The 23830-nt window shown below is 26.3% G+C and overlaps 3 protein-coding genes across 4 annotated transcripts in view; 1 reads left to right on the forward strand and 2 right to left on the reverse strand.

Moving 5' to 3' along the window:
• Nucleotides 1–496: 496 nt before the first annotated feature.
• LOC113554606 (ubiquitin-conjugating enzyme E2 N) lies at nt 497–2142 on the reverse strand. The gene is made up of 2 exons (XM_026958526.1): nt 1568–2142; nt 497–1392 (listed from the first exon to the last, which is right to left on the reverse strand). The coding sequence occupies exons 1-2, from the start codon at nt 1663–1665 to the stop codon at nt 1035–1037; spliced, it is 456 nt and encodes a 151-aa protein (XP_026814327.1). The 5' UTR covers nt 1666–2142; the 3' UTR covers nt 497–1034.
• A 1252-nt stretch (nt 2143–3394) lies between these two features.
• Nucleotides 3395–9910, forward strand: LOC113557913 (GPI ethanolamine phosphate transferase 2). Of its 2 annotated transcripts, XM_026963454.1 has the most exons (14): nt 3395–3619; nt 3690–3979; nt 4594–4792; nt 4861–5070; nt 5141–5323; nt 5954–6105; nt 6187–6383; nt 7078–7274; nt 7375–7605; nt 7676–7997; nt 8081–8255; nt 8356–8647; nt 9390–9538; nt 9610–9832. In XM_026963454.1, exons 2-14 carry the CDS (start codon nt 3804–3806, stop codon nt 9830–9832), a joined length of 2706 nt encoding a protein of 901 aa, XP_026819255.1. In that variant the 5' UTR covers nt 3395–3619; nt 3690–3803. The 2 variants fall into 2 exon arrangements, with proteins under 2 accessions (XP_026819255.1, XP_026819261.1); XM_026963460.1 differs by lacking the exon at nt 3395–3619 and having other exon boundaries at nt 3804–3979; nt 9610–9910.
• A 3773-nt stretch (nt 9911–13683) lies between these two features.
• Nucleotides 13684–23830, reverse strand: part of LOC113555377 (pikachurin-like) — a 68605-nt gene continuing 58458 nt past the window's right edge. Inside the window, exons 11-14 of the mRNA XM_026959745.1 lie at nt 20045–20280; nt 18000–18230; nt 17214–17317; nt 13684–14993 (exon numbers count right to left, since the gene is read on the reverse strand). Coding sequence (XP_026815546.1) covers nt 14851–14993; nt 17214–17317; nt 18000–18230; nt 20045–20280 — 714 coding nt within the window. The 3' untranslated portion in view covers nt 13684–14850. The remainder of the gene's footprint in view (nt 14994–17213; nt 17318–17999; nt 18231–20044; nt 20281–23830) is intronic.

Genomic DNA, 23830 nt, shown 5'->3' on the forward strand with positions numbered 1-23830 from the left:
TATTTAAAACATAAGTATTGTGAACTAATAATTAATTGTAATTTTAAAACCACAAGGTATTACAAATACTATATAAATTTTGATTAGAATAATTTAGACTCAAACAAAGTGAAGTGGATGTTATTAATTCTTATAGGCTTAAATCATAATAAATAACAATGTATTGTTCAGTAAAACCAATGATATAAAAATTGCGTCTTACAATCTAAAACCAATTATTTATATATTCTAACAATAAAATTATTTTACTGATATCCTCTTATAATGATAAGACTGTTAGATTTGCTTAGTCATTGTAGTTAATAAAGATTTAATACATCCAATTTATCAATTTTATTTTATTCTAGAAAAAATGAGCAAATGTAAGGTTAACGAAAAAAAATATTATATTTGAAGGACAAACAAAAATATATTTTTAACGGTAAAAAAAAACTAGTGTTTAGGATAGTGATTTAAACATTTCATTGGGTGCATAATAGTTTACTCAAAGGCTAAATAAGTCTTAAATAAATGTTTTATTCACACAAGAATGATGAATCTCAGCAATATAATAATAATAATAATAATAATAATAATAATCATAAAAAAAAATTGAATAGTAAAAGATTATGAACAAGTTTAAATTAAGATATAACTGATGAAAAGCATTACAACATTAAAATGAAAATACATGTTTTACATATATATTATATATATAAGTATATTACTAGTATTCACTGATGACTTAACAGTTCTATATTTCATTCAGTAGAATAGGCTAGTAAAACTTCCTACCCTTTTAAGTTATCATTGTAATTACATATCAAAGGCATAATAATACAATTTGAGGGAACAACAATATGTTAACAATTATATTCCATCATTACCATTTTCTATAATTCTTAATAAATTTCCATTAGTTAAAAGACAACTGTTGGAAAAAAAATGTATAGTATATTGCTCGATTTAGAATGGTTTTCATTCAGAGTATTTTATATTATTATAATTATTAACTTTTAACTTTATTATTATACTCCTCACTTAAAGCGTACTGTTTAGTTTTCTGTGGCATACATGCGTGTCCATTCCTTAGCATTACGTATGGCTTCGATTTCATTAACTTTCCATAGTTCAGCTACGTCGTTTGCTAATGGATCGTCTGGATTTGGTGCGCTCAACAACGCTTGTATAGACAAAAGAACGGTACGTATCTGCAATGCTGGTGACCATTTGTCCTTAAGTATGTCCAAACATATTCTTCCAAGTCTGTCAATATTTGGATGGTAAATTTTAGTGATGAAACGGACCTTTGGCGCTGACATTGGATAGTCTTCGGGCAAAAATAGTTCCAACTTAAATAGTCCCCCTTCAAACGGAGAGTCTTCCGGTCCCGTGACTTTGACGTGAAAATACCTGCGACATTAAAGAGAAAATATAAAAATAAAAATTTAAGTGGTATCGCGATACATTTTGTTTGCATTGATGGACGATCTATCGTAACATTGTAACAATGAAAAACGCGCACGTTTACATACACAATAAAAGTACATGGACAATTTTTAATAGACGAGAGGAAAACATATCTCACCTAGCATTGCCTTCGTCCGGCTTGGCACTTATGCCGGGCACAGGTTCCTGCATCAGACGTTGCGTCTCCTTGAGTATTCTCCGCGGTAACACAGACATAATAAAATTGCGCTAAAATAGGAGTGATGATCGAGTATGTATACCGTACTGTAACCGTACAAAATGTGGAATCGGCGGCGTCGATTTGTTGTAGCTGTACACTGGTGGCACAACCTTCTGTAGTTCCGTATGTAATAATGTACTATTATTTTCTTTCCTTACCGGTTGCGATGCGCGCGTGTGTGTGTGACGTGTGTTTGTTGTATAATAGTATTTTTAAATTATTATCATCAATAAAGTCGCGTGTGTTGGTTGGTGTTATAGACGACTACGACTGCAGTAACTGCACTAATGCACTATAGTCGACTATACGTCTATACTGCTGGTTGCTATTATTCACGAATAATCACAATTCACTATTCAGTATACAACAGCTAGAGAATATTATTATCACGAAATGAAAACATGTCGGCGGGGTTGATGGGATACCACGACGTACATCTCGCATACGAATGTTTAATGTTTAATACCGCGTCGACGATGGTAATAATAGTAATAGTAATAATAATAATAAATACTATTTTTTTTTTTTATAGTGTAGAGAGAGCTGCACAGTGCATCGGTAGAAGTGCGGAACGTGTGTCGTGTACACACACGCGCGATTAATGATGATAAAGAGAGAAAAAGTACACCAATAAAATAATAAATATACGACGTTATTAAAACATTTGAAGACTGGCGTTTACTTTAGTTCATATTAGCGAGTACCAAATGACCACTGGCGACTAGTACAGTAGTACCGTACCGTACTAATTAACTATACTGCGGTCTGCGGCGTTAAGCGATTAAACGTTTAAGACGATTATTTCGTGGCCTGCGATTCGGTAGTTACTAGTTTACTAGTTTAATCGCAACTTAAGTTAGAAAATGAATACTTTTATTGTCAGCGAATCGAAAAATCACAAATTCTCGAATCAGTCGAATCCCGCAAAAGGAAAAAGAAAAATTGTACCAAAATGGCGCGTGCGTGTAAAATTGGTTCCTAAACCATCTTGCGTGTGATGTTTGTTTGACGATAAAATATAAAACCATATATATTCAGTGCTTTATTTGGAAAAAATGTAGTAGAGGAATAGAGAGTAGAGGTACTAGAGCGTCTCTAGAATTTTAATACAACTCACATAACCACGGGAGGTTCATCCTAGGAAGAAAGGGTACGCTAGTGTATCCAAAAAATTAGTAGAGGTACTCAGCCCGCCTTCCCCAATACTAGCGTTAAGTACGATATGTACGGTATATTAATGTTTTGTATTAGAACTTTAACTAAATGTCTGAATAGACGTATACGTGAACGTAGTACGTAGTTGTAGTACTGCTAGCGCCTAGGATATGCGATTCTCTTGGTCTAGTACTCTGGTCGGTCAGGACTCACTGACTATTGACAGTAGATTGGAGTACTGGACTTTAGAGCGTAAAATATGTCAACTTTTTACTTTTTAAGGGATGACAGTCGACTAGTAATCATCAATCGGTTGTATGATCTATGAGTCATGACTATAAATTATAAAATATAAATTATGACTATTTGAGGTCAACAGACAAATATTTTCAATTTTGGTCTCAAAACCTTATAGGATTTTTTTACAGACCCTCAGGCCTATAACAATATAAATAGTATTCAAATCTTATTCTTAAATCCATCAACGGTTACGTATGGCGTATCTAACTTCATGGCAGTTAATCTGTGACCGGTGTAGTTTTCAGGTTATGTAAATAATTTTTGTTTTCATTTTTTGTTTTGCTTCGTCTACACTGCATAGTGCATTTACATTTTACGCTTTTTTGCACTTTGTGGCTCGTCTGGCTGGCGGCTGCGGTTTTGAAATTTGCAGTCGTTGTGACATATGTGAAGTTTTTTTGAATTTTACGTGCCGGCTGCTGAGTGCTGCAGTTGTGGTGCATAGCTATAATATTTTGGTGTGAACGATCGATGCATAGAATAGAGAAAACTATGGTATGAGTGTTCGGCGAACGTAAATTTTGTATGAACAGAAATGATTACATGTAACTAAAATACATTGTAGCAACAATTGGTGTTCATATTCTCCGCCGTCGCTGCTACAAGTCTTGTGAGAATCTGAGATCGATAGAAAAATGGTTACAAACAACGATTAACCTGTTCGTTTTCCGGTCACATTATGCGGTTGACAAAGCAGTCTGTCACTCTGCTATACCTATCGTCGTGCATAATTTTTGCCAATTTGCTGTTCCTCTATGGGTTCTTTTCGTTTGGCTACAACGACAGCCGTACGTCAACGCCAAATGATATCCCATCGACTATATGGCCGAACAAAAATGACTCCGAGCCTTGGCGGTAATTACACTACAGTTACCAACTACCAAGGCCGTGCCCATGAGGATTTAAGAATCCACCATTTCCCAAATTTTTTCCGAATTGAGCAATTAAGGGATAAAAAGTTTTTAAAATTTTTTTATAATATTTCTTAACTCTCTTGAAAATTTGTTTTGAGTACAATCTTGTCTATTTCTACCTAACCACTGATAATAGTGTCATTCCAAAAATGTGCACTTTCCTAGTTATACCACATTTCCAGTTTGTCAGTCCTTTCTTGAATTTCTAGATTTAAATTATTGAGATAAACATGAAAATCTAAAAACTTACCATCTGTAGTCTCCCACAAAATTGAGTTTAAAATGGGAGAGTACTTGAATAAATAATTTTTGTAAGATCCAGTAATATATATTGGTCAATTTAATGCAATAGTTAGATAACTTAAATGAAAACTAATAAATAATATTTAATAATAATCAGTGATTGTGACCTATGTTATAGTGTTTTAATTAAGATAGTATTGAAATTTTTTGGTGGAATTTTTCATTCCTTTTTGTGCTTCAAAAAAAGGAGATATGAGAAAAAATATTTAAAGTTAATTATATTATTTTTAATAATATGGACATTTTTTTTAGTTTTGACACTCGGCGCTTGTATCACAAGTCAGTGAATAAAGTTGTGTTGATGGTGATTGATGGAATTCGTTATGATTTTTTCACGGAAAGTGAATATAATGTATACATGCCATTTTCTACTGATCTCATAAAGCAAAACCGAAGTTGTTTATTTCGTACTAGAGTGAACGCACCTACAGTTACAATGCCACGTATAAAAGTATAGTTATAGTCATGTAGTGATTTATAGAACAATTTTAAATAAGCCAGTACATGTTTTATTATCAGGCTTTAACTACGGGTACAGTGCCAAATTTTATTGATCTCGTGCTAAATCTAGATAGTTCAGCTGTGCAACAAGACAGTATTATTTATCAAGCCCGTGCAGCTAATAAACGAGTTATATTTTATGGAGATGAAACATGGTTAAAATTATTTCCAAATTCATTTGTCAGACATGATGGAACTACATCCTTTTACATATCTGATTACACTGAAGTAATTCTATTTTCTGTAGCTTAATTTTATTAGACAAATGTAAACATACTAAGTGATATGTTTTCTTTAGGTTGATAATAATGTCACTCGTCATCTAGAAAATGAATTGAAACCAACAGCCGACTGGGATATTATGATCCTTCATTATTTAGGCCTTGATCATATTGGCCATATGGGTGGACCACGAAGTACATTGATGCCGAATAAATTATCTGAGATGGATAATATTATTCAGCGTATTGTAAATTACATGGTAAATTAATTGTAATAATTAATTGAAAGAGTGAATTGCTGAATAAAAATCTCCAGAATACCCTCAGCATTTTTTAATGAAAATGATTGAATAAATATTTTTTTAAATCTTTACAACATTATTAATTTAATTTAAATTAATTAATTTAATTAGGTATAAGTAATTATTATTTAATGAATATATCGTGTTTAAATATTATATTAATGATAAATTACTAAAAATTAAAATTTAAGTATTAAAAAATTATCAAATTAAAAAAATCAAGCTATATTTAATGTTCTAAATTAATATTGAATATGTTTTAATTTACTTTTATGATTATAATTTTCAAACATCAACTAATATTTTGTTTTATATTACTATATGTATAATTCTGTTTACGGAATGAAATTGAGTTGTTATTTTTTTTTAAATTGTAATAATTTATAAATAGAATAATTATTAGGAGGTATTTTTAAAAGCAAATTTAATTTATTGACTATTATTAATTATTTCATAATTTTATTTTAAATATTTTATGTTATTTATCAAATTATTTTTGGAGATTTTTTTTCGTAGGGTTTGATTTTATTCTGATATCCAAAAAAATATATAAAGTTGGTATTATATTAACTATTTCCAAATAACTAGGATTCTGAAAATTCTGAATTGCCATCTGTTTTAATTGTTTGTGGTGATCATGGAATGCGTGACAATGGTGGCCATGGTGGTTCCTCAACTGGTGAAGTAATGGTTCCTTTATTTGTTTATTTTAAAAATAAGATATGTGGCGGATCTATAAAGTAAGTTCAATCTTAAAAAAATTACTTTTTGGAAATATATAATTTTCTAATGTTTAAATATTACCCTTTAAAAAATACTAGAGAAGAAATAATGCAAACGGATTTTGTTCCATCAATTTCTGTCATTATGGGACTCCCAATACCTTCAAGCAGCACAGGAAAACTTATAAATAAAATTTTGCAAATTCTTAATATTAATGAAATTCTTTTTGCATATCATTATAACTCACAGCAAATGTATACAAATTACATTTCAAAAAAAGGACTAATGAATAAAGGTGTTTTTAATTAGACTCCTTATTATAACTATGTTTATAATCTTTATACGATGGCATTAAAATGGTTGAGATCGACGGATACTTGCTTTCTTACTGATTTTTTATGTTATTTTGTTAGTTTTTATAAACCAAGTATCTGTGGATCTAAAACTGTTTCCTATCACGTAAACATACTAATAGTACATAACTGAGTAGGGTTAAGGTTTATATGCATTATATTTTTTACAGTGTCCATAAATAACTTAATTTTTGTATATTTCAACTATAAACAAAAAAGTGCAAATTTATGGTATATTTAAATGAGAAAATGAGTTCATTTATCTTTGATGAAAAAATATATTGAAAGTACTTTAGATTTAATTAAAAAGTAGACTAAAAGTAATGATTAAGCTTTTTTTAAGAGTAATTTCATTCAAATTGTTCAAAATTAAATAATGAAATAAGATTCTTTTTAGTATAAAAATTATTGGTAAATTTAATAATTTAATATATTATATTTATTGCATAATATATCAAAATAAAATACATATTTTATTATTGATATTGCATATAAATTTTAGCCGTACTAATGAGCTGTTTCTTAACTCTTGCTATATACTTTGTACTATTATGAATGAATAAAAGTAATTTTATGAAAAATAATTTTTTGTACAAATATATAGGTATTATATATCTATAATTTGTTATCATTTAGCATTTATGAAGGATTATGATCATGCTATACTCTATTATTATGATTGGTTAAAGAGAGAAACCGCTTCGATTAATCAGGCACACCGTGTTATTTCATTATATGAATCTGCGTTGAGTGGTATGAGTAACTTTGTAATTGGATCAATAGCTAAATTTGACATATTTCTCATTATTGTCTCAATTATATTATCTCTACAGGTAAAAAATAAATATTTGTTTAACTAAGTTCATAAGTTTTTTATTCTTACTACTCTTAAATGACAAGTTTATTTTAATGATTAATATTTAATAATTTAAGGTATGGTTGTTGCTCATAGACTTTGACGCTGTAAATATAAAGTATATTAAAGTCAGCCGTTTAGTGTACTTAATGCTAATTCGTTGGGCTGTTTGTGTATGGTTACAATGTGATAGTGTACTTTGTGAATTTACTGCTACATTTAATTTATTGGTCTGTGTTATAATTACAATGTTTATTATAAACCTTGGTAGTTTTGATTGGCCACTTTCTACATTTCATAGATTAGAGGTACTGAATATTTTTATTAATTTTTTTTATTTTAGAATATCTTAATAAAAAAAACCATTACTATTTTCAGATGAGTGATTTTGATAATAATTTATTTTATGTTTTACCGGGTATATTAATACATTTATTAAGTCTATTTTCATCAAGTTATATCGAAGAAGAGCATCAATTGTTGTATCACCTTTGGACCGGTTTTTCTGCTATCCAAGTATTCAAAACTTTTGTAACACATAGTTACACAACAACTGCTAAATGGATAGTATCTATGATTTTGCATCGATTTTGTAAAAATCTAAATACTATTGGTAATCAATGGTCAGGTGTTTATAGTTTAGGAGATTGGTTTCATGAGTCTCAAAATAAAATTTATTTGACAACTCTAATGGTTGTAGGTAAGTTGTATAGACTATTTTTATAATATTATATCAAAATCAAGAAAATTTATTTAAAATTATTATCTTTGAAAAAATTTCAGGTCTCTGCAGTATATTCTATGCTTGTATCAATATTTACCGAGTCGCTAAGAACAATAAGCAATTTCATAGATTAAGTGCAATTATTTTAGTTTTATATTTTTGGACTTTATGCAGTGTTTATATGTATAGAGTTGAAACTAAAGAAGTGTCTGCACCATATGGGTATAATATATTGTAAGGATCATTAAAATGTATTATATTAATAATTTATATATTAATATATTATTAAAACAATAAATTACTATACATATAATTAATATATTATTTTTTTTAGAAAGTTACTATTTTGTTTGCATTCGTGGACCATAGCATGGTATTTATTGATTGGATGCCATATTTTTCTTGTTATCAAACAAACTAATCGAAATAGCAACAAGTTTAATAGTGCTGTTTGTTCAATGATAATCTTGTTAATGCTACGTTTGTCACTATTACTAAGACCTCATAATATTTTGATACCGGCAGTCTTAGTATATACATGTAAACTTCTTCAATTTAAAAGCTGGAATACTTTGACTACAACTATACTTTATTATTGGTTGTCGTTAATGTTTTTTTTTTATCAGGTAAATCACTTGTGTCTTAGAACTATATTCTTAACAATTTTGGTATAATATATGCAATTATTAAATAGAAAGTATTTGAAAATACTTCAGAACTATTTAATGTTCCACATTGTGTAGCTTTTAAAATATTATATATGTAAATTCACTTTACTCTTGTGTCTGCAAGAGAAATAACTTATGTTTATCTATTTATGCTTCAGAGAAGATTATTCATGAACTTTTGATTAAAAATACACTGTTGCTCTTTCATTTTGGCACTACGTGCTTATTTTCAATCTTTTATTATACAGAATTTGCATAAAATTTTTAGTAAAGCATTATTAGATCTTCAGTATTAATTGAAATTTTTCTTCCCATGTTTAAGTCTTGTACGTATCGTTGTATATTGCTATAGTAGTGCTGTTAGTAGTTATAGACTGTTGTGCTTTTGTTTCTCTCAGTTTTTATCATAACTATAGTTTCAAATTTTAATTTCAATAAAATGTAACATATTTTTATTTTCAAATTCTACGTTCAATAATTTTAGTTAAGTTAATTAAGTGTACTAAGTTGTTTAAATGATAAATGTTATTGGGTTGATCTTAAAAGCTTACTCATATTACTTTTCATTTAAATAATTAGTTATATATTATATTATTTTATATTATATGTATATGTACTGTAATATGTACAGTATGGCTAGTGTAAGCACTAAAACATTACTTATGCCTTATGAATAATATATACATTTGATAATTTATAGGGTAATTCAAACAGTGTTGGGACATTAGACATAGTACCCGGTTACATTGGCCAAACCACTTATGATCCTGTTGTTGCAGGAATCCATATTTTTACCCATACGTATGGTTTTCCAGTGCTGGTTTACTTATTTCTTGTTTTCGATCAAAAGTAAAACTCATAATATTTTTATTATAATCATATGTTTAAATTTTAAACTAATTAGATTTTTTTCAAATTAGGTTTTCAGGACTTCAGAAACTTTGTATGCTTAACGTTACTCAATCATGTGTATACAACCTTGTTATTTTATTATTTCGTAATCATTTATTTATATGGTCAGTATTTTCTCCAAAACTTTTGTATATTATAATATCTACATCTACAACATACATTTTTTCTGCACTCATTGTTATTCTATTAACTTTATGTAGAACTTCTATAAAAAAAGATTTAGAAATTTAAATTTGTGCATTTGTGAGATACTATATTACTTGTTATATTTTATTATTTATAACTATGTGTATTATTCTAATTATGATTGATGGCTCAAAATGCTAATTATAAATTATTTTTTTAATTAATTTTATTGTTGTTAGATCATTCTAATAAACATTGTATATTAAAATTGTAAGACTACCAATATAATATTATACTTTATTATAATTACTTTTTATACCACATTTGTCTTCAATTAAAGTACCTATTACACTGTCTAGGATTATTAATATATAAATAATTATTTATTGATAATTTTAAATGTGTTAAATTGACTGTTACATTATTAAAACATTCCAAAGAACTATCTAGTGTTATTCAATATTCATCTATTATAATAAAATTTGGTTGTTTATTATTAAGTAATATTTATTAAATATGTTTTTTTTTAAATTTTGTGTGTATTATTTTTTTTTTAATCTTATAAATGTAATTATTATTTTATTTGTATTAGTTAATAATTAATTAAAATACTAAATATGAATGTTACATTGTAACTATATTATTCATTTGTTATGTGATCATTTCAAAACAATATGAGACAAAATATTATTATTTACAGTGAACTTCCACATAATAGACTTATTTAACTAGATACATTTTCTATTTGAAGAAATGTTTTTAAGAACCATAATCAAATTTGAACTAAATTTATTCAGTTATATTTAAGTTTAACAAATTTCTTTATAGTGTAAATTAATTTTGTTGCCCTTTGACACTTTTTTCTATGAAAATCTCATTGAAGATAATGGTGGATTATAAAAAAAAAATGTATTTTTCTAAATTATATTAAAAATATCCTAGTATCCTAAACATGGTAGAAATACCTATCTATCATATTTGAATATTTTTTTAAATATTTCAAAAATCATCTATTAATATTATTAGGTAAGGTACATTAAAATCATAAATTAAATCATTAAAAATAACTGAATCTGATTTTATAGTATTTTTAAGAAAAATGCATAGGAAACAATTTAGTAAGATTATTATGATGAATTTATAATAATGATGTTGATGTACAGTTTAAAATTGTCAACATTTTCTCGGAAAAATAATTTAATATATACAAACTTTTTATATACATAAATAATAATAGTAAATTTACATTGAGAATACATTTTAATTGTAAAGTATATAATTTCTGAGCAACTTGTTGATATTTACATTACCTAATCACTCATTAATTACCGAATGATAAACCATTTTTTTGGGGGGGGGGGGGGCTTAGCCCCACTAAAATTGCGTTTATGTTATACAGGGTTTTGAGGTTACATAAATCAACAGTATAGTAATTCTTATACCCAATGTCCAACAGTAATTGTACATATAGTTGATATATTTATTCAATAAAATATCAAAATATTAATTCAATTATACAATGAAATTCTCATATTACAAGTTTCAATGGGTAATGAAATACATTTGTATTATACTCGTAGAAAAATGGAATTAAATAAATTTTGTAGTTCTCAAAAATATTTTGTTAAATAAAAACTGTTGTCAAATGGAAGTTTGTTTTAAAGAAATTTCACTAAATTATTAGAAGAAATTAAAAAAATAAAATAAAATCAATAAATAGAACAAGTAACGACTATAAAAATGTTGAAAAAACCCAATAATAAAGAAATAAGTCTAGATTATGGAGATTTAAATAATCTAGGTATAATCTGATTTAGACTTAATTAAACTTAAATGTTTATTGTTCAACTAGTTATTACTCACTACCTACTGAGAAAAAATATCAATAATACCACAACTATTCATCATATATAATATTAATCGATAAAATATTATCACTCTCATTTAATTCAAAATAAAATACCATTATAATTATAATAAGGTTTATTTTTTACACATACGTATTATAATATTTATTAGATTGAACGCTTTGTTACTAATGTTAGGTACTGTAACATTTAATGCTATTACGAAAAATATTATTCAAGTACAGAAGTACTAGTATAATGTTAGTGAATAGATAAGTAATAAGTATACCTATTTAGGTATAGTAAAAACATAGAACTTACTCTAAAAAAAGGTTATCGAACTTGGTTATATGTTTGATGAGTGGGGTACAGTGATAAAATAAAAGTTCTTACCTCATACAGTGACACACGAATATTCTTGAAATTCCTCTTGGACGTTTCTTAAACATTCCTATTCCTCACTACTTAATAGTAGGTAATTTAGTATTAGTACTATGGTAGCAGGCACATATAAATATATAATATAATGAAGTGTATACTTACTACTTAGGTACCTACCTACTAATTATTAATTATAAAGAACATTTTGTACAATAGTATTTTAATTTTTAACATATAACGTTTCTACTTTTTAGTCAGGTATTGACGAGTGTCAGCGAGTAAAGTATACTTATATATTGCTAACCTTTTATATTGTAGAACTCGGATAGTCGGACCAAAATATCTTTGGCGAATAAATGATTTTCTCATTATTTTTAAATAGGTAATTACTACCTAAATACCTACTGTTAAAATAAAAATAAAATATCTATAGATATATCTGTAAAAATAATTACGCTGTTTGCCACTTAAAAAAAAGTTATTGTCCTTTCTTCGCACAATATGAGTTATAGTTAATAACGAAGTAAATCGCTTTCAATGCTCAGGAGTGAAAGTTTTGATAGACGGTTTTGTGCCATCGTGGTTCGAAGCCTATTTTTTATAATCTTCATTTTTGAAAGTGACAAAACTTCACGGAATTATACCCATCGGCAATCAGAGTTAAATTTATTTTTATTCTATTGGCCACTTTCGACGAGACGGCGGGATGACAGTGCATTTGTAATTTTAAAGATTTTTTTTCTGAAGTCACTATTGTGGAGACCCCGGGGCTATCGCCCCGATTGCTCTCCCCTAAATCCGTCATTGGACTCTCGTCTCATTTATAAAATAATATACTTATATTATTATAAAGAATTAATTTTCTAGGTAAATATTTATAAAAATTTATCAAATCATATAAAATGTATCTATAAACATTTTCGCTTTTGGTATAATCATATGTATAAAATATATACCTAACCATGTGGCCCGCGAACCTATTTATGTTGGACACTACTGGTATAGACTGTTTAATAGGTTAGTAGTGTTATACGTAAACCCGTTAATGTCTAAGTCTAACTAGTCTAAATGTCACATTATTAACAATTTGTCTTTTCTCAAAGTACTCATCTTACTCTCTTTAATTTAAGCTACTCTGTATATTATATACATTTGAATTAGTGTTAATTAGGTAGGTACCCAAATGTTGGGAAGTTGAGTAAAGCTCATAAAGGTTACCCTTATGTACGTATATATTACGGATATTGTTATGTCCAATCTACACTGATCTAAAGTGTGTGAAATAAAACGTAGGTATACATTACTATAATATATAATATTTAACATTTTGTGGAAAGTTTATTTCAATTATTCAGTCGCTAATAAATAAATAATGTACACGGTGATAATCAGATACACAAGAAGTTCTTATCAATATTAATCTTTTGCTAAATAATAGACTATGTGATATTTTCAAATTAACACGTAGAATTTTTCCCTACATATATTTCTAATTCATAAATTATTTAATATTTTTTGGACATTTTAATTGACAAGTACGTTTGTGTTCATATATTGTACGAGTTACTTGTTTTTTAACATATAACATGTTGTTTTTTTTTTAGTTTTGTACAAAGTATAGTAATATATATAATTATTGTTAACAAGTGCCAATTTTATTTAATACACAGTTAAAAAATTAAAACAGTGTTTTTTTATTTTAAAAATTATTTTGTTCGATGTCTTAGCAAATTGAATACAATATTTTACTAATAATCATAAATATTTTTATATTATAATTGCACGATTCTATATAAAAAAAAAACACCAATATGATTTTAAGGGTTATTGTCTACAATTTTTATTTTCTAACTTTAAGATATGTACGTAAAAACCTTGTAATTTATGTTTTTGAAATATCTAAAATATATGCAACGCACGCAACAGTGATGTTGTGTATGATGTATGAAGATAGGAAAATGGATACCTACTAAAAAGTCGTCGATAGATATATTAGTGGCGTTACACCGGTGTAGAAAAATATTTTAAAAATTTCATCGTCCAAAATTGTTTAAAAAAAAAAAAAAAAAATAATAATAATAATATTAATTATTAAATAATAAATATTATCACTAGCTGTACGACTTAAAAACATATTATATTAAACATTGAATCATTTTTCGTATAGAAAAAATTCTTTTTCCAGAAATGTTCTACGGAATTTCGTTGTTTTTGCCCAGAAATTCTATATTGGCTGATATTGTTCTCGATATACAGTATTATTTACAATAGTAAGCTTTAAAGTGTAGGTATCAGTGTACAGAAAATGCGAAGGAGCGTTCGAATGATGATTACGAATAATATTGTTCGTGTTTGTTTCAAAACATAATATGATAATAACAATTATAATTATTATGCAGTTACTCGAGTCAAACGATGCGAAACAATTCGCGTGCGGGCGGTAGGTAGGTGAGTTTAGCCTACACGGAATATATAGGTCTTTTCGATAAACATCGATACATGGGTAATAAAGATGCCTACATAATAATTACCCGTGTTATTAAAACGATTATGATAAGTATTATGTTTTAAGACCGAACATTCGAACTTTTGAAGCTAGTCAAATAGTGGTTCTTCAATTTAACTCGTATTACAAATAACAATAATAATATTAATAATAATAATGATGATAATCTAAAACAGAATTTCCTTTAACTACAATACAAGACTAGATATCAAACGTTAGGAAAACACATTATAGTTAATATTTTTTACTTCAGTTGAAAACTGCGATAGGTATTAAAGTTTTTTTGTTTATGTTTTGTTGTCATTTTTACACGTTTATACGTAAGCTCAGTGTGTACACGCGCGCACGAGTGCTGGAGGAAGGAAATAATTGCGTACGACGCTCACGCTCTATGATATGCAAACACGTTCTCTGCCTGTGGACCAAGACAGTTTCACTTGGTAGTCCGTGTTTAGGATAAAGTCCGAAATGCAACCAACAAATCCTTTTCTGTATCTCTTTCCCGTAGATTTCTCCACGTCTTCCGTACCTCCTGCGAATTCGAATAAATCACAAACGTTACAAATGTATAAATATATAAATGTATAACATATCGTGTAAGTTGAGTTGTTTTATTTTATTTTTTTATAGCCAATTTTATTTATCAACAATTATAGTATATTGTTATATTATAAAATAAAGTACTTTATAAATTAATGTTAATTATATCTTTTATGTGTTATTATAATATAAAATACCAATACCTATCTATATACATTGCATCTATTAAAACAAACATTAGGTATACCTAAGTATTTACATATATTTTTTAATTTTATTGAAATGGCTATACTAAGGAAAATACTATTAGTTTTATTTTTTTCAACTAAAAATTTGTACATTTTAAATATATTATACACGTGCTTTGTGTCAATGATTATTTTTTTTATTTTTGGCACAAAGATGGTTGTCAAGAAATTTACAATATCATTAAAACACCACTACTTTCCTAACCAATTAATTGTTAGAAAAAAGTGGTGCTAAAAAGTTATTAGAATTTGAAGAAAGTTTAAGAACAAACAATAACACGAATTGAAATTACGTACCTAATTAATTATTTTTGCAAAACTTCTGATTTGAATATTAAGTTAACAGCTTTCATTTTATGTTTGTTTTAGTATAATAATAAAAAAAAATAGAATTTATATTTAAACAAATATATTTAAATATTAACACTAAATTATAATTATTGCACACAGATAAAAGAGAAAACTTTTGAGTTTTCGACACTAATAAAAATTTAAATTATATTTTATGTATGTATACTTTGAAGTATTTTTTATTCATTATATTTTATATAATGGGAGTTTTGAGTTATACATAATAGTTGGTACATAATTTATTTATAAGGCAATCTTTTATTGTAAGTAATAATTTTTGAATTGTGAAAGAAAATTATTATTAATTTAAAGTTATATTATAGTGATGAAAAATTGTAAATGTGAAAAAAGTCATCTACTATATCTACTACATTTTACTTATATTTTAAATAGTAAATACTACAATATAGTCTCTGTTTCACAAGTCATATCACATATTTGATTAATTAATTAAATACATAAATTATGTGTCCTAAAAAGTAAATAGTTATTTGTTTTGAAGAAAATTAAATTAATTTAATGATGTAAAATGTTGTTGAATCCAAAAATTGTACTACGTATTCATCACAATAGTTACAATAAAATTCTTTATGTTTTAACATGTTACAATAACTTTTTTATCTTATTTGTAAATACAAGTCAATTTTTTTATTTTGAGTGGTAAGAAATAAAAATATCACAATTTAAAACAAAATTTAGTGTTTGTACCAAACTTTTTAGTGAACTTAGTAAAAGTTTTTGATGTTTGGAATACATCTGGTCTGTAGAGTGTAGATTATAGATTAAAAATAATGGGTAGAATTTTGTTACACATTGAGCCGATAAAGTGTGTGGTTTTTACATGTAACTTAAATGTATATAATATGCTGACACTACAATGATATTGTGGCTCAACATTCAAAATATTTTATCGGTAAAGTAAATCAAGAGTTTTCTTGAAAATGTCTTGATAAAAAATAAGCATTTGTTGAAGGTCTGTATAGAGATTTCGAATAAGGTTCTAAATTGCATGATATTACTGGAGTTGTTGGCATATTTATAAATTAAAACTAATTCGTATTTATATTAAAATTATGTAACTATGTATGGTTTCACAATATTTCAAATGAATAGAAGAGTATTGTGATAAATGAGAATAAAAACTTAATAACAGGACAATATCGTAGAAATATTTTTATAGATTATTTACAAAGTAATTTTAATAGTATAATATATTGCTATTGAATATATTTTATTTGAATATATGAATAATGTTATACAGATAAGGGTGGCAAGGTTTAAAACTGTGACTAACACTGTAATATTTAGTGCAAAATTCAATTAGCGTATTACAAAATGTAATATTATTTCAGCTAATATTTTATTTTGGTGTATAACTAATAAATCTATCAAAAAAGTTCTTAAAAGTAATATGTACTATAAAATATAAATAAAACTATACAATTTTAAGACTAAATTATTTCAGTAATTTATTTAGGTTATTTATACTTAATAATATTAATATACTTAATAATATTCAGTATAGATGCTGAATTAAATTATTAATTCAGTATCTACACGACAAATTTTAGTTAATTTATTTTTAAAATGATATTGAATAGAACAAGACTTACCTAAATACAATCCTGTATTTGTGTTGAGTTGTTTTAGTCGTCCTGTTGAAATTGTTATCATTTTCGTACCATTATCTATAGTCAAAGCACTCAATCTCTCATCTCTAAAAAAAGTATTGTATTTTATTACATTATTTATGATATTAATTTTTAAATGAGTATTCTGAAAATGTGGATATAATATACACTTAATTTGCTTTTAATTATGAATTAATTTATTTTTATGTTTTATTTCGATTTAAAAAATAAATGTTGTAGTTAATCCAGGGACGTACGCAGGAAAAAGTTTTGGGGGGTGTTTTTGAAAATCAATTGTTGAAAAGTAGAACTTTTTTAATAAATATACAAAAAAAAATGAAAATATGAAAATTAGGTATACTTAAAATACTTTTTTTAAATACAAATATTGATATAACAAAATGAACATTAAAATTGAATAAGTAAATAATCATGCAAAAATCTAAGTATTTCGGGGGGTGTTTGAACACACCCAAAACACCCCCCCTCCCTTGTGTACGTCCCAGAGTTAATCAATTTTATATTATTATTATTATTAATATTGAATATTAAGTATCCACAAAAAAAAAATAAAATATGTATATAAATGAATATATATTTAAAATAATTATTTTATAATTTATAGTGTGCGTAATTTGTATTTATAATTATAGTTATAAGTAGAGGAAAGTTTTGTTTAATTATTTATAGATGAAAATAAATCACTTTATTCTATATTTTTATTAGCTGACATGTATGATGTATGTATTTAAAAATATTTCTACAAACCTAGTAAACTTCATTCTGTGCCAGTGTCCGTCGTTTATAGGTAATCCAGTAGTATTATATCTAATTACCGTTTCACCACTCCCTAAATCGTAAGTCACTTCAATACGACCATCTTGTAATCCTAATGCTAAAAAGTCAGCGGACCTGTCTGTCCGCCCGGTCCATAATATGAGTCCGGTGAGTGCAGTGGTTCGAAAGCGCATATTAATATCCAAATGTCCGTCAGTGATCCTAAAAATAATATATACAAATAAATCCATGTCCATGAATAATAATAAATGTATTTTAGAATTAAGTAAAGAGATAATATTCTCAGACATTAAAAAAAATATATAAATGATATATTATTTTGTATGGATAATGAATTTATATTTATTTTTTAGTCTTACGAGAGTACTTAAAAATTATTAATAATAGTTTTACTATTATAATACTAATTTATCATCAGTGGCGGCTCGTAGTAGTTTAGCACAGTAGTGCAATAAAAAAATTTAAGAACTATAATACATCACACAAAAAATTAAAATGATAAAATAATAATACAAAATTAAACACGTCGCGCGTCGTTGCCGTCCGATTTGAGCGACAAAATTCACCGCACATCATAAGCTTCTATAGCCGCCGCGCCATCGTGATAATATTATTATTTCTCATATATTAATATTATACCTATAGTTTATATGGGAAACCGGTATTTTTGTGTGCTATTCAAAATGTCGCACAAGCTGCAGCGTTGCATTGGCCTATATAGTTATCCATATACCCGTATAATAACATCTCGAGTTCGTAACGATATCGGATATTATAATAAATTATGTAAATAATTTTAATAATAATTAAAAATATATTTAATTGTTAATTTGTTAATGTATAATATACTATGCACTAAAATATGTACCTATTTATTTTGTAAATAATATATTTGTACTATAAATTGTTAATTTCTGTAGGGAGAGTGACATGCACATATGAGCCGCCACTGTTTATCATCATGCCATAGGTTGGTCGTGTTTAAGTTTTACATTTTTAAACTTTATTATAATATGATCCATCTAAAATGTTGAATGTTACATTAAGTGTGATATATGTTTTTAATTTTAATTTGATTAATAATATTTAATATCTATAGGATACACGGTGCGTAGTTTTCCATTAAGGGGATTTTAGACATGTCCGTCCTTAAACAAATCTAGGTGGAATAGTATTTAATAATATGAATTATTAAAATCAAATTATTGACAAAAATTAGACTCATTAAGTCATTAATTGTTGTTAGGTTTAAAAATGGATAATATTCTATATACCATTGAGTATAAAAATACAATTATAAGTTATTTAATTAACAATATAATTAATCAATAATACTTATATTTAATGGTAATATGATTCATTATGATTTGGGTATGTATGTTTTTTTTATTTTAAACGTTAAATGACTTAAGTGGTATATAAGTATGATACATGGTCGTAGGTATAGTAATTGTCAAGTGCGCACTGCACATATGAAACTCAAATGGTATTACTACTACATATCTTACATATTGTCATAGTACATAGGTGTGGTATACCGTATACCTAATGTTACTTTTAGAAGCTGTTGACATTATTGAGGTAAATTTGTATTTAAAGTGCGTTACTTATACAACTATGCAAAATAAACAAATTATCTACCTGGAATTTTCACAGGTTAGGTATTTATTTTATTGTGTCGTAATTTCTTTCCCCTTGCCTGTAGTTAAAATTAAGTTGTAATCACAGTTAAAAAATATTTTTTAGCCATTTAAATTAAAAATTGAAATAATTGGTTTTTATAAAATATGGCATGTTATTACAACAAATAAATACATAGAATATGAAAATATTTATATTTTCCGTTATTTTCTTAAAATTTTGTAAATTATGTATATAAATACCACACTATTAAAAAACACACACCTTTAAATGTGCTCCCCACCATTACTATTATCACGGTTTGACATATGCGATAAATGATAACATTATATAACTGTTATATTTTATCATAATAATGAAAATGTATAATGAACCTTTGTTGTACTTCGTGACCGGTGTAATGTACGAAAGACGTGCCGTCGAACGACACCTGATCGCTGTCGGACGAGTTACATCGTCTGTCGCATACACACTTGTACTTGTCAAATATCGGTACGCACTGCACGTCGTCGCCGCATGGTTTGGCCACGCACGGATGCGGGCAGTTGGCTACGTTTGCTCCAGACAAGGCTCCACGGACGATTTGTAATGGTTTATCATTGACAGTTACCTGCGTCAATACAAATTCGAAATTATTACAAATAACTACAACAATGAAAATGTTATCACGATGTAAAGCGGGCGAGCGATTATTATTATTAACAATATAATATAGGTATATATTATAATATATATAGGTAGGTAGTTAACTTACCTAACTTGACCAAACCTATTACTATTTTAGTACTTACATAAAGTTATTACTTATTAAAATTCAAAAGTTACTCGTTTGAATTTCAGTTTAGATATAGTAATATTTTTACAAATTCATCTGCTGAACAATTTATAAGAAAAGAGAAAATTAAGAAATATACAAAGTGTAACATTTTTCTATATTTAATTGTTTAAAATATTATAATTTTTTGGATGGGGTTTATCATAATATTTTATTAATTAACACAAAATATAAAGATGGGCTTTAACATGTTCAATTTTTAGAGAGCAATTAATTGCCTCACAGTTTACAACTTAGGAGGGAATGGTCATTCACAGAGTAAACATACCTAATTTGTAATGATTTAAAGTGAAAGCACTGACTTTTTTCACTAAGAGAAGTTATCAAAAAATTTTTATCTATCGACTCTTGATTCAAATATTTCATTAGCAACAGAGAAAATAGATCATTTTTTTTAACAGGTAACGAATATTAAACATCACCAAACCAAAATCCAATACCACTATTATTGCTTTATTGGCTCGATGGAAGAATAATGTATTTTTTTGTATAACATCCTTAATTTACACGAAAATTAAAATTGAAGAATCACTTAAAAAATGTTAAATTATTTTGTACTTAAGAAAATAGCAATCTTATGGTCACACCAAAAGCTATTGATAATAATATTATACATCTCACACTATATATTAGTTGCTGTTTTAAATATAGTGAAAGACATCTTACAACAACATGTATTAATTCATGTGAGTCTCGTGTTATTTGTATACTATGCAAAAGTAACATTTATGCAGTAAACCATAGGGTATTATAATGTGGATAAATAATTTTAACAACGAGACTTTGACATTTTAGTATTTTATTAGTATAGTATACAAGTATACTAAACTATTAAAGTTATAAACATGCCCACATGCAACATAAACAATAGTTTCAACACCTCCAGGCCTAGTTCAATTGTCAACCAGAAAATACTGTGTACACTACAAAAATATACTCAATCCAACACTAATGTAATAGATAATAATGATATACATAGAATAAAACAGCTGATGCACTTTTAGTCAATATACTCGACACTCGTAAATTAAATATTATTTTTAAACTAATTTAAATCTATAATAATTGATCCTCTACTCGTTATATTTTGATCATTGTTGTTTCTTAACTATCTAAAAATTATAAAATCATACTCCTCTAACACTCTCCTCATCGTATTACGAAATGTTAAAAGAAATTTCAAAATAGGTTTAAAAAGATAGTGGTGTTGTGACTCGTTTATATATATAAAAAAATAATTTAAAAAAAATATAATGTTCAAAACAATTAAAACAGACGTTAATTAATTATTTCGAATATAAGTTATCGTTCTTGTATAATAGAACTTTTGTAAATCAAAGTATAAAATAAATTACATAATCAAGAATATAACTAAATACTTACATGTTACATATTTCATAACATTTTTATTTTCATAGAAAAATTCTATTGTTAATTATTTATAAATTAATTTATATACTCACAAAAGATAAAAAACATTGATTATAATACCTACTTAAGATTTTAATTTAGTTATGTAGTCATTTGCTATAGATTAAAGTGATGAAATATTCAAAAAATAATGTAAGAGTACTTTTTAAATTATTGTAAACTTTAACTTAGTAAATTATTGATCGAACAAGTTATTTATCTAATTAAAAATTAGTACACAATTTGTACTACTAGTCGTGTAAATTTTTTAAGCAGTAAAATAATGTGATATTAAATTCATAGAGCTCAAAATTATATTATAAAATAAATACAATTTATTGAAGTAGGTAACACTAAACTGAAAATAAAATTGTTTTTAAAGTATCCTATGCATAATAAATCGAATGTATATGTTTATTCTATATAATTAAATATTCTATTGAATACTCGGTTAATAATACTTAACACTGATAATGTGAATAATTAAAAATATATAAATATATAAGTCATTATAAAATAAACATATTTATATTGATATGATAAAATCCATAAGTAACCAGTAATACGAAAAATAATTCAGCAATTATTTACCTGATACCTTTTCTGTAATATTATATAATGTATATATGTAACACAAGAAAAAATTATATTTGGTTTTAATTCACGGTACTTGTTGAAATGTAAATTGATTCAATTTAATATATTTTATTAATATAAATATTTCATTTATCAATCGCTTCAAAATGACAAAATGGTCGGCGGTAACATCTGGAATTACATTATTTGAAGTATACCTACTAGAAAATTATACAATTCACAAAACGAAAATAAACCAAAATCATGTGACCGTATTATATATTATTATTTATTTATGGCCAATACAAATTCAATTTTTAATCAAGCGTGAACCACAAGAATTATTTGTGCACTAAAATTACGGACATAATTAGCATTTATTTTGTTTACAGTTTTGTTTTAAATAAAAAAAAAATGTAATGGTATAAATATTAATATAGAAAAATAGTTGAAATTTTAAACATATCATACGTAATTTAATCAATCATTTATTATGCATTCATATTTTTGATTAGCAAGGAAAGAATGCGAAAAAGAACAACGTGTTAGTGCTAGTTCAAAGTTAGTCTATGATACTTCATACATACTAATGCTTTTATTAAGTGGTATAATTATATAATAAGTTCAAAATCCGGCATCTATTTTCATGGTGTAAGATTGATAAAGATATGAAGTTTAGACGTGGAGCTTATGAATATTATCGGCATTGTTAGATTTTATTGATATTTTATAAAAAGTAAGTGGACATTACGCGTGGTATGTTTTGTGTTTGATATAGCAATATGTAACAGTTGGAATTTTTAAAGATACAAAAACGCTAAGAATTTGCAAAAAAAAAACCATGAATATTTAAGTTTTCTCATGACATTAGGTTTAGAGTTAAGTTTTATGAAAAAAGTATTAATAAAAATTTCACTTAAAAAAAAGGATATCCATCAAGTTCATCATCTCTAGTTGCTCAAAATAAATATTTTTCCGTCATAACCTTAAAATATTAGACTTTTGGATAGATGCATCAGTATAACATAAGGAAAGAGTCTGCTGGGTACAAATATAAAAGAACATAAAAACACTTTATTATGCTGCATTACTGTAGAAAGTGTAACGTTTACTTGTGTTATACAGCAAAGTCATATTATATTGGAAAATATTATCATTAATTTATAACTTATTTTATTGTACTTATCATATGATCTTTATATTTTATCGTATCGCTTATATCTTTATTATAAATATTATAAAATAACATTGACGACTGTTTACAATATACAACGATTTAAATCATATGTAATTTTACTATAAATACAATTTCTGAGTTTAAAATTAACCAGTTGCAATA

The sequence above is a fragment of the Rhopalosiphum maidis genome, chromosome 1 (assembly GCF_003676215.2).
Source record: "Rhopalosiphum maidis isolate BTI-1 chromosome 1, ASM367621v3, whole genome shotgun sequence".
Taxonomy (NCBI): Eukaryota; Metazoa; Arthropoda; class Insecta; order Hemiptera; family Aphididae; genus Rhopalosiphum; species Rhopalosiphum maidis.

Bases quoted from the DNA above. Each gene is read 5' to 3' on its own strand.
- LOC113554606 (XM_026958526.1), bottom strand. From the start codon at position 1,665: ATGTCTGTGTTACCGCGGAGAATACTCAAGGAGACGCAACGTCTGATG. The intron at 1,393-1,567 runs GTGAGATATGTT...TTAATGTCGCAG, and splicing joins CCGGACGAAGGCAATGCTAG to GTATTTTCACGTCAAAGTCA.
- LOC113557913 (XM_026963454.1), top strand. From the start codon at position 3,804: ATGCGGTTGACAAAGCAGTCTGTCACTCTGCTATACCTATCGTCGTGC. The intron at 5,071-5,140 runs GTAATTCTATTT...TGTTTTCTTTAG, and splicing joins ACATATCTGATTACACTGAA to GTTGATAATAATGTCACTCG. The intron at 7,606-7,675 runs GTACTGAATATT...TACTATTTTCAG, and splicing joins CTACATTTCATAGATTAGAG to ATGAGTGATTTTGATAATAA.